Source organism: Anomaloglossus baeobatrachus, chromosome 5 (genome assembly GCF_048569485.1).
Source record: "Anomaloglossus baeobatrachus isolate aAnoBae1 chromosome 5, aAnoBae1.hap1, whole genome shotgun sequence".
Taxonomy (NCBI): Eukaryota; Metazoa; Chordata; class Amphibia; order Anura; family Aromobatidae; genus Anomaloglossus; species Anomaloglossus baeobatrachus.
This window is the reverse complement of record NC_134357.1, coordinates 370,192,349-370,202,338: the sequence shown is the minus strand read 5'-3', so window position 1 is coordinate 370,202,338 and position 9,990 is coordinate 370,192,349. Positions and strand designations below refer to the sequence as shown.

Below are 9,990 nucleotides of genomic sequence, written 5' to 3'. Positions count from 1 at the left end.
GTTACGCCACTGGGTTGAGGACACTGATCATTGCACAATTACAATGCATATGTATGTGGACGGATGGTAGACGGATGTCAGCGCACACAGAGGTGGAGGCGTCTGGTGTGATCAGGTCCGTCTGTAGCGGGCCGGGCTGTGATCTGCAGACAATGTAACACGAGACAAACACATGGGGGGATGTGAGTGACAGGTCCGCAGGACACGTCCGGCCTCTGCATCCGGCTCTTCATTCTGATTGGCCAAACAATGACAGGCTCAGGCGGTTGATTGGCTAATTCCTCTCCCACCCACCCCTGTCACGTTTGCTGACGGCGCGCAAAGTAAAACGTCACTTCCGGAGCCGTGGTGCACGAGCCGGTGTTGTAAGTGAGGCAGATCTCGTCCGGACGCATCATGTCCTCCCTGCTGAAAGTGGATCAGGAGCTGAAGAAGAAGGTGAGCGGAGGAGGGAGCGTGCTGCACTGAGCCGGGGCGGGAGCAGCTGCCGGGTGGCTTTGTGGTGAGGCGCCTGTAGCGGGGGCTCTGTCTCCGCCGCTCACACGTGGACGTCACTGTGAAGAGTGTTAGTCACGTGGTTCCCTGTCTACCCTGGGGCCATGAGGCTAGTGGTGGGCGGAGGGTGTGATACGGGCACCCTGACTACAGGTGACCCCACTGTGGGCGGGATCTAAGTCCTGACTGCACCGCAGTAATCTCCATGGAGTGGTCAAAATCTCCAATCTGAGAACACAGTGATGGATCACCTTTGCTACAAAAACCGCACTGTGTGGATTGTCTTTATGGAAGAAAACTTCCAGACCGAATCCCAGCTATGGGAAGTGCACAGCTGTGTCCATGTCAGAGGTCAGACATTGTTCTAGGGTCAGCTGGGACCTGGCATCAGATGGGTGACCTCTGGCCCTCCGGCAATCGGCTGATTCCTGCCGGGTATTAGCCATGCACAGGGCCTTATACTGCAGATTGTCTCCCATAGAAGTGACCAGCTGCTGAAGTGTGCAGTATTGGGGCAGGCTATAGCAGTGGTCCTATGGCTCAGCTGTCCCCCTCTCCACCAGGGAATATATCGGGAGCAGTATTTCCATACCATATAATGCAGTAACCAGAGACTAAACAAAGTCTATAAAACATCCAATACTTCTTAAGAAACTACATATATCGCATATACTATGGTCAACTATATATTATTGGGGTTCAGCATCAAAATGTCCCTGTGGGTCCAAATGTCATGAGATACTGGGAGCTATAACGTGCAGTCATAGTCATTACCCATTACACAGTTCCTGAGCGTTTCGCCTTATGCTTCTTCGAGGGGTGACTGGTGTTCTGTCCTGTTGCCTAATATATCTGGGGATTGCTCACTTGTGCTATCTCTATCATATATCCATCCATCACCTGTTCCAACTTATATTTGAGTGTGGAGGGCTCAATCTGTCTGACTATAAAGGCTGTGTTTACTCAGGCCGACCTGTGGCTGTGAACTGCCAATTGGCTACATGCAAACAGATCAGCGGGCATTCATATTTACCTGGTTAGAGAGGTTGGTCTCATTTCCATGCCCAAAGAACAATCGTTTTGTGTACATAGCATATCATTGTTCTCGGCAGCACACACTGTTCACAAAGGATAATTTGCTGCCGAGAGTGATGACTTTTAAGCAAAGTTAAAGGGAACCTGTCAGCAGATTTGGGGCCTATAAGCTGCAGCCACCACCACTGGCTCTTATATACAGCATTCTAACATGCTGTATATAAGAGCCCATGCCGGGGGTATAACATAAAAACACTTTATAATACTTAGAAGGACGCTCCGGTGCACAATGGTCGGATGGGTGCTGCCGTTTTCCAGGACCGGCACCTCCTCTTTCGGCCATCTTGGTCTTCCTTATTCTGAAGCCGCAGTGCATGATGTCTGTCATACACACTCGCTGATCCTGAGCAGGGCAGATCAAAGTGCGCCTTGCCAGGACCTCAATGACTGTGTGTGTGTGTATGACGTAGACACGTCATGCACCGCAGCTTCAGAATAAGGAAGACCAAGATGGCCGAAAGGGGAGGCGCCGGTCCCGGAGAACAGCGCCATTCATCCGACCGTTGTGCACCGGAGCGACCGTTGGGTAAGTATTATAAAGTGTTTGTTCTCACAGCGACCTGGGCTCTTATATACAGCATGTTAGAATGCTGTATATAAGAGCCCCGGTGGTGGTGGCCACAGCGTATAGGGGAAAAAAAACGGTGACAGGTTCCCTTTAAAATAATTTGACCTGACTAATAAGCATATTGCTCATTCTTTGGGAGATTTGCAGCCTGTTTAGAATGGCCAATATTTGGATAATTTGTGTTTTTTGTTTTAATCATCTAGTGTAACTGTTCCCCCAAGGCTTGGGCTACTCGGCAACTTCGCCACAACTAGAGATGAGTAAACTTAGGGCTCGGTGTTTGTACCAAACACGTACTTTACAAAAAACAAAAACATGCAAACCACTTGTGTGAGCATCACTATGCCCGGGTACGCACAGTGCTCAGCCCAGAGCGAGCCACTTGCAGGGTTTGATGGGCTCACGCTGGGGGTAACGACACCATGATCAGATGTAGTGTGCACCCCAAAAAGATCAGATGTAGTGTGCAGCACCCCCTCCCACCTGTCCCTGGAATAAGGCTATGTGCCCACGGGGACAGTGTCCTGCGGATATATCCGCAGGACATTTCGCAGGAGCTCCCAGGAAACAGCTCCACAACTTTTGTCTGTTTCCATGCTGCGGAATGTCGTGCGGATATGGTGCGGGCTTTCTGCATTGAGGATACAGTACCATGGCTTCGGCACTGCATCCTCAATGCAGAACAAGTGCTGCAGTGATCGGGGGAGTTCATACTTACCTCCATCATGCAGCACCTCGCTTTCCGGCAGCCAGGTCACTCTCTCAGCGTCTTCAGGAGAAGGTGGGCGGGCCTGAACTAGCTCCGGCTGTCACATGACCGGAGCTCGTGCAGGCTCCGCCCACCTCTTCCTTCCTGTACCTGGATTCACCGCGCTCCTGTACATCGGACGGAGAAAGTGACTCCGGTGAGGCAGGTAAGTATATGGGACCCTGCGGAGAAATCCGCAACAATAATTGACATGCTGCAGATTATTCCACACGAAAATCCGCACGATTTACGCTGCGGAAAAATCCGCAGCATGGGCACAGCACTTCCCAAATGCCATAGAAATGGCTGGGGAGTAGCTGTGCTGCAGATTTCTGGAAAATCCGCGGCTTTTCCGCGAGAAATCTGCGGCAAAATCCGCGCATTTTCCGCAGCGTGGGCACATAGCCTTATTCTGCTTATGGCTGGATGCATGTGGCTTGAGACCAGAACTGCCCAATTAGTGACTTCCATTGGGGTTCAGGTCAGTCTGGGTCCTAAACAGAACGTTATCTGAAGTCTGACTGAAGCCACGTACCGTACTTTCACAGGTCCACTCATCTCTAGCCACCACTAAAGCTGGCTATACGTTGCCACTACAACTCTGCGCAATACAAGTGAATGGGATTGCATTTCCAACCTGTGGGGACGGCAACAAGCAGGTTGCAATAATTTGATGCGGCTGAGCGTGTTGTGGCTTGCTTATCTTATTACTGTCGCTGCAGCAATGTGATCACTTGTATTTTTCCAAAATGTAGCAGCAACCCCTAACGAGCTTCAATCCCAACAGGTATCACAGGCGAAGTGGCTTTGTAGCCCCAACCCAAGTCTTCAGTTTTCTGCCCATCGCTACTTTGTGTCTCTCACAATTTCACGCACCCGTTATCTTATCTCTCCAGACCAGTTGTTTTGTGCTGTGTTGTCTGTGCTCAGTCTTATTACTCAGTATTCTGTGTAAAGCTAGTTTCACGCTTGCGTTGTGTGACGGATGCAACGGATGCGTTGCATATAATGGCACAACAGATGCAACGGATTGTACAAAAAGTTTTTTTTTTTTTTTTGTTTGTTTTTTTCTTCTTTACAGTTTTTTTGGCACCAGACTATTGTGAACGATCAGCTGATCACCTGGCCGCCGGCCGCTCAGCTGAGCGCTCTCACATGCCGGCGGTCGGGCGCTCAGCTGAACATTCGGCCACCGAGAAACAAAATAAAGTTTCTGATTTTTTTTTTAAAAAAAAAAAAAAAGAGCATGCACAATGAAAAATAAAGAAAATAAAGGTTTCCGCCGCTCAAAAAAAGTTACATGCTCCGTCTGACGCAGCGTCAAAATAACGACGCTGCATCGTCCAGTGGATGCAACGCTGACACTTGCGTTACAGTGCGTCGCCCATACAAGTCTATGGGGAATAGCGCAGTGCGTTAACAGACTGCGCTATTCTCCATAGTGACGAACTGCGCTGAACGCAAGTGTGAAAGTACCCTAAGTATAGAATAGTGACTTGTCTATATACGGTGGCAGTGGGCATAGCCTCCCTAATCCTGTGATTGGCTTCGCCCTGACATGTTTAGTCGTGTCTAAGCATGTTCCACCTTGTGATGCAGCCTGTAGAATATGGTAATACTGCAGTCCTACACTGATCTGCCATATGGTGTTATAGGGAAGTGTACAAATAATTGTGTATCTGGGCTGCACACCATTCGGGATTTGTTTCACTACTGTTATTACTTTGTTCACATGATGCCCATGTATCCCACTGGAACCTACACTTTGTGAATGCTTCCATACACTGTAGGATATAGGTTATAACCCTGGTGTGACTTTTTTTTTTTTGCCTTCATTTATCTACTCTGCGTTTACATTCCTGGTTTGTTTTTTTTGTCTATACCTTTTGTAATATAAATGTAGCTATGTTGCTTTTCTATGTGCAAATGAAAAAAGCAGCTGAAAAAATGCACATCGCTGGATCCTCCATGCATGCAGTACAGTACATTAATTTACAGTGGCGACACCATGCAGTTGTGTTCTTCATGCACAAGCACATTTGTGTGCATGGTGTTGCCCTTCCACTGTAAGTGAATGTAAGGCTACTTTCACACATCCGGCTTGAGCCCTGCGGCTCAATCCGGCTGTGCAAGCTATGCAACGGATGCGGTGAAAACACTGCATCCTTTGCATAAGTTTTTACCATGCGGCCCGCCCGTTTTTTGCCGCTTGCGGCATGCTACTGAGCATGCGCAGTGGCAAAAACCGCATGCGGCGACCGGATGCGGTATTTGCCGCATCCGGCCGCCATAGGCATGCATTGAGAGATGCGCCGCATCGGCCGAATGCGGCGCGATGCGGTTTTTTTTGCCGCACGAAAAAACGTGCCAGGCAACGTTCCATCCGGCCACCGCATCGGCTAAATCTGCCGCATGCGGCAAAAACCGGATGGAACGCAAGGCCATGCGGCACAATGCGGCACTAATTAAAGTCTATGCAGGAAAATCGCAACTGGCAGCAAAAAAAACCGGTTGCGATTTTCCTGCAAAGTGCCGGATTGTGCCGCAGAAGAAAAACCGGAGGTGTGAAAGTACCCTAACTGTACTGCATCTGTGCCGGATCCGGCATCCGGCGAATTGCCGGATGTGTGAAACAGGCCTAATACTATCAGAGAGACCCTATCGCTGCCATGGCAACCCTGGTTTGTCACAATGATGACCTCAGGTTACTACGCTACAGAGAACCTCACGTACCGTGCTGTATACATGGTGTGTGAGGCAAAGTGCTGCAGTATAATCCACTAGTGATAAAGCTCTGCAGGGGATTATAAAAATGCAGAAACAATTGACATGCTGCTTCTTTTTTTTTTTTTCTGCAACAAAATCTGCAAGGAAAAAAGAAGCAGAGCAAGTCACGATTCTCATAGACTTTGCTGGGATGCTTTTTCCTTGCTTTTATTGATTAAAATCTGCAAGGAAAAATGCGTACAAGAAAGCAATGTGTGCACATAGCCGTATATGTGAGAGATTCTGTAGCACACTCCCTCTTTCTCTGAATTTAGGAAATTAGTTGGTCTTAACATATGTATCTAAAATATCGATTATTTGGTCTCATTAAGACACGGTTATCGTATAAAGTTTTTTTTTCCCTCTCTTTCGTCTTTGGCAATTGTAGAGTTTCAATTGTGTGACTTGTGCTTGGCACTAGCACTTTATTCAGGGCATCGCTAACCTGATATGATGTGGTATACAATCACCGGAGAGACATGCTGCTATACTTCATTTTTCACCATCAACCCCCCTCATTTTTATGTTCACCACATTTTCCCTGGGTGTGCGCCCTTTGCAATTTGTGTACCTGTTGTTGACTGTCAGGTCTCGAACACCAATGTGTTATATTTTCTGTACATCGGGCCTTCTTGGTCGGGCGTTGATTTTGTCAATTATCCATGTTTTGTACCGGCTATGCCATTACAATCCATTCATATAGTGTGTTCTGTATATTTATAATTCACATTACTATTTTTCATACAATGATTTAGTCTATCCTTACACATTTTATATATAATGTATATTTTCATACATACACAGCTCTGCCAAAACGTAAGAGACCACTTCCAAATTGTCAGTCTTTCTGATTTTTCTCGTTATAGGTATATTTTTGAGTGAAATGTAAATTGTTCTTTTATTCTATACACCACTGACGTGTCTCCAAATTTCCAAGCATTATATTTTGTATTTATTTTCTGAAAATGAGAAATGGTCAAAAAAATGCATTTTTTTTGTTTTCCCAGACCTCAAATAATGCAAAGAAAACAAGTTTATAATCATTTAGAAACAACAATACTAATGTTTTACCTCAGGAAGAGTTCAGAAATCAATATTTTGTGGAATAACCATGATTTTTAATCACAGCTTTCTCCAATCACCCTCCACGACAGCACAACAGAAGGATGACTCCCCACCCTAATAGGGTCAGGAAACACAGAGGTTAAAAGGCCCCTCCCCGCCCTCCTCTCCAGTGTTTTTTCCTGTCCCTATCAGGGCATGAAGAGGTTCTCCTGCGGTGCTCCATGGCCGGTGATCAGAGTTACATGTTACTGTTAGCCGGGCAGCTGGGGTCGTGGCTCTGCCTCCTCCTCCTCAATGGCTGCTCCCATCTCTTCTGGATTCGGGACCATCCCCACTCTCCTGCGCCTTCGGGATATGCAGAGTGGTGTATGAACCGCGGGTCTCTGAGCTCCCTGGTTCTTCCTCCTCCCTCTCAGTCGGCATCTCTGGGCACCAACGCGAACCGGAAGTGTCGCATCCGTCACTTCCAATTTCGGGTCCGGGCCTGTGCGCGGTGACGCATTCAGACCTGACCACGGGAATCCCATGTGTGTTCCACTGTGGAACGCACGCTCGTAGGATGCGGCTGCTCTGGGTGCGCCTCGGGCTTTCCCATGATGGACTCTCACCCCCGGGGGAGGAGCAGCCTGCATCAGGCTTGTGACGCTGAGGGCCCGGCACTATAAGAGTGCCCGGCCAGAAGACTTCTCCAGGTAAGACCCAAACCTTCCCTGCTAATGGAGAGTGAACAGTCTTCCCCACCTGCATCTGCAGAGTCCAGCGCCATTCCCAGCGCAGTGAGTACTGTAATTGGTGGGGGGAGAGTCGGTGTGTCTGCTCCACATTCCCTATCCAGTATGTCTGAGCAGTATGTGGTTCTCCTCCATTGGGGACAGCTATCTGAATACCTTATTTTTTTTTTTTCCCCCCTTAGGGGGACAAATTGCCCGCACCGAAGGAGAACCCCAAGATCCGAAAGTGTCCTATATGTGCAGTCAAGCTTCCCCCTTCACGTACAAAAAAGGTTTGCCAATATTGCATGGATAAAGTCCTCAGGGATGAGCGACCATCATTCCTGGAGGAGATTAAAGGGCTCGTATGTCAGGAGATCCAGGCTTCCATTGCCTCCCTCTCTCCATCCCTGCCCACCCCAGCTCCCGCCCCCGCTCCTGCCCCAGCTCTCACCCAGATTCCAAAACCAGCACCGAAAAAACGTAAACTGCCTATCACTGAGGACTCAGATTCATTGGGCCATCCAGCTTCTTTCTCAGAAGGACAGTTGGACGAGGAGGAGTCGGTCTCAACGCTTGGGCCCCATTCTGCAAAGAAGAAATATTACTTCTCTTCCGAGGATATGGATGAATTGCTGGGGGCAGTGAGGCACACTATGGGGGGTTAGAGGAGGAAGAGACTGTACAATCCATACAGGACGAAATGTTTGGATGTCTCAGGGCGAAAAAGTCAAAGGTTTTTCCCATTCATGAGACCATTCAGAACCTGATCCTTCAGGAGTGGGAATTGCCTGACAAACGTCTGTCGGTCCCTTCAGAGCTTAAGGGTCGATTTCCATTTGATGCAAATATCTCCAAACCATGGACTGACATTCCCAAGGTTGATGTTCAAATCACAAAAGTTGCCAGAAAAACCACACTGCCATTTGATGATTCATCCCAGCTCAAAGACTCTATGGACCGTAAGCTGGAGTGCCTCCTCAAGAAATCCTGGGAGACTTTCTCCTTCCTCCTAAATGCTAACATAGCCTCCACCTGTGTTGCCAGGTCAATGGCTCTCTGGTTGGAAAAACGTACGGAGCATCTGGAGGGTGGCACTCCCAGTGAGGGTATCCTTGCTTCCATCCCTCTTCTCCAAAAAGCTACTGGCTTTCTGGCAGACTCCTCGGCGGAATCGGTGAGAGTAGTGGCTAAACATTCCGTTTTGTCCAACTCGGCCAGGCTTGCATTATGGCTCAAAATATCGAGTGAGACATCGCCTCAATGACCAAGCTCTGCTACATCCCCTTCCAAGGTGAACAAGTGTGCGGCCCAGTGCTGGACGAATTGATTGAGAAGGCTGCAGACAGAAAAACGTCCCTTCCTGACCAAAAGGACCACAGGGAGAAACCTTTTCGTCCCTTTCACAATCCTACCCCCCAATACAAAGGGAAAGGGAAAACGGGACGCTGGAGTTACCCCAAAGGTGGCAGAGGCAGGAATATTTTTTTTTTTTTTTCTCCCGTGACCAACCCCACGACAAAGTGACGCCATACCTGTTGGGGGTCGGATCTCTCAGTTCCACTCCCGATAGCTAGCAGTCTCATCCAACACCTGGGTTCTCCTCATCAAGGAAGGGTTAAAAATAGATTTTTCCTCCTGCCCTCCTCCGGCGGCTGAGAATCGCATCACTCCCGTCTCCACAGATCAACTCCTGTCAGATCTTCGGACTCTTCAGGCATTGAAAGTAATATCCACTGTCCCCACAGACGAACAAGGCCGTGGTCATTACTCCTACCTGTTTATGTTAAAAAAACAAAAAAACAAAACAAACCAATGGTTCGTCCAGAATGATTCTGAATCTGAAACCACTGAACAACTATGTGGTATACTGGCGATTCAAGATGGAATCAATCAAGTCCACGATTCCCTTGATCGGTCAAGACTGCGTTATGGCCACAGTGGACCTTCAGGATGCTTAATATCATGTGCCCATTCATCCGTCTCACCGTCAGTTTCTACGGTTTGCAGTACGACATGACAACATGATCTTGCACTACCAGTACAATGTCCTGCCCTTCGGCATCTCCTCCACTCTGAGAATCTTCTCCAAAATCATGGCAGAACTGATTGCTCACCTGCGGAACTTGAAAATCAGCATCGTTCAATATTTGGACGACCTCTTGATCATCGCACCGTCCACGCCACTCTTAGAGTCCTATCAGAACGACCCTCCTGAACTCCTTGGGCTGGATTATAAACTTCCAGAAATCAAACCTTCTGCCTTCAACACCAAAAAAATTCTTAGGGGTTCTCTTAGACTCTGGGAGACAAACATCCTTCTTACCAGAGGACAGACAGTTGGAAGTAAAGTCCAAGGTCAAAGCCTTAAGGGATCAGGAAACTACTTCCCTCAGGTCTGCAATGTCTGTACTCGGCCTGATGACGTCCTGCATTCAGGCGGTGGCGTGCACAATCCCACACAAGGGTGTTGCAATATCACATCCTCTCTTCCTGGAACGGATCTCCCAGTGCGTTAAACAGAAGAATTTTGATACCCAGCC

The 9,990-nt window shown here is 48.3% G+C and overlaps 1 protein-coding gene across 1 annotated transcript in view; it reads left to right on the top strand.

Moving 5' to 3' along the window:
* Positions 1-326: 326 nt before the first annotated feature.
* PSME3 (proteasome activator subunit 3) overlaps positions 327-9,990 on the top strand; it is a 39,981-nt gene continuing 30,317 nt past the window's right edge. Inside the window, exon 1 of the mRNA XM_075349981.1 lies at positions 327-438. Coding sequence (XP_075206096.1) covers positions 397-438 — 42 coding nt within the window. The 5' untranslated portion in view covers positions 327-396. The remainder of the gene's footprint in view (positions 439-9,990) is intronic.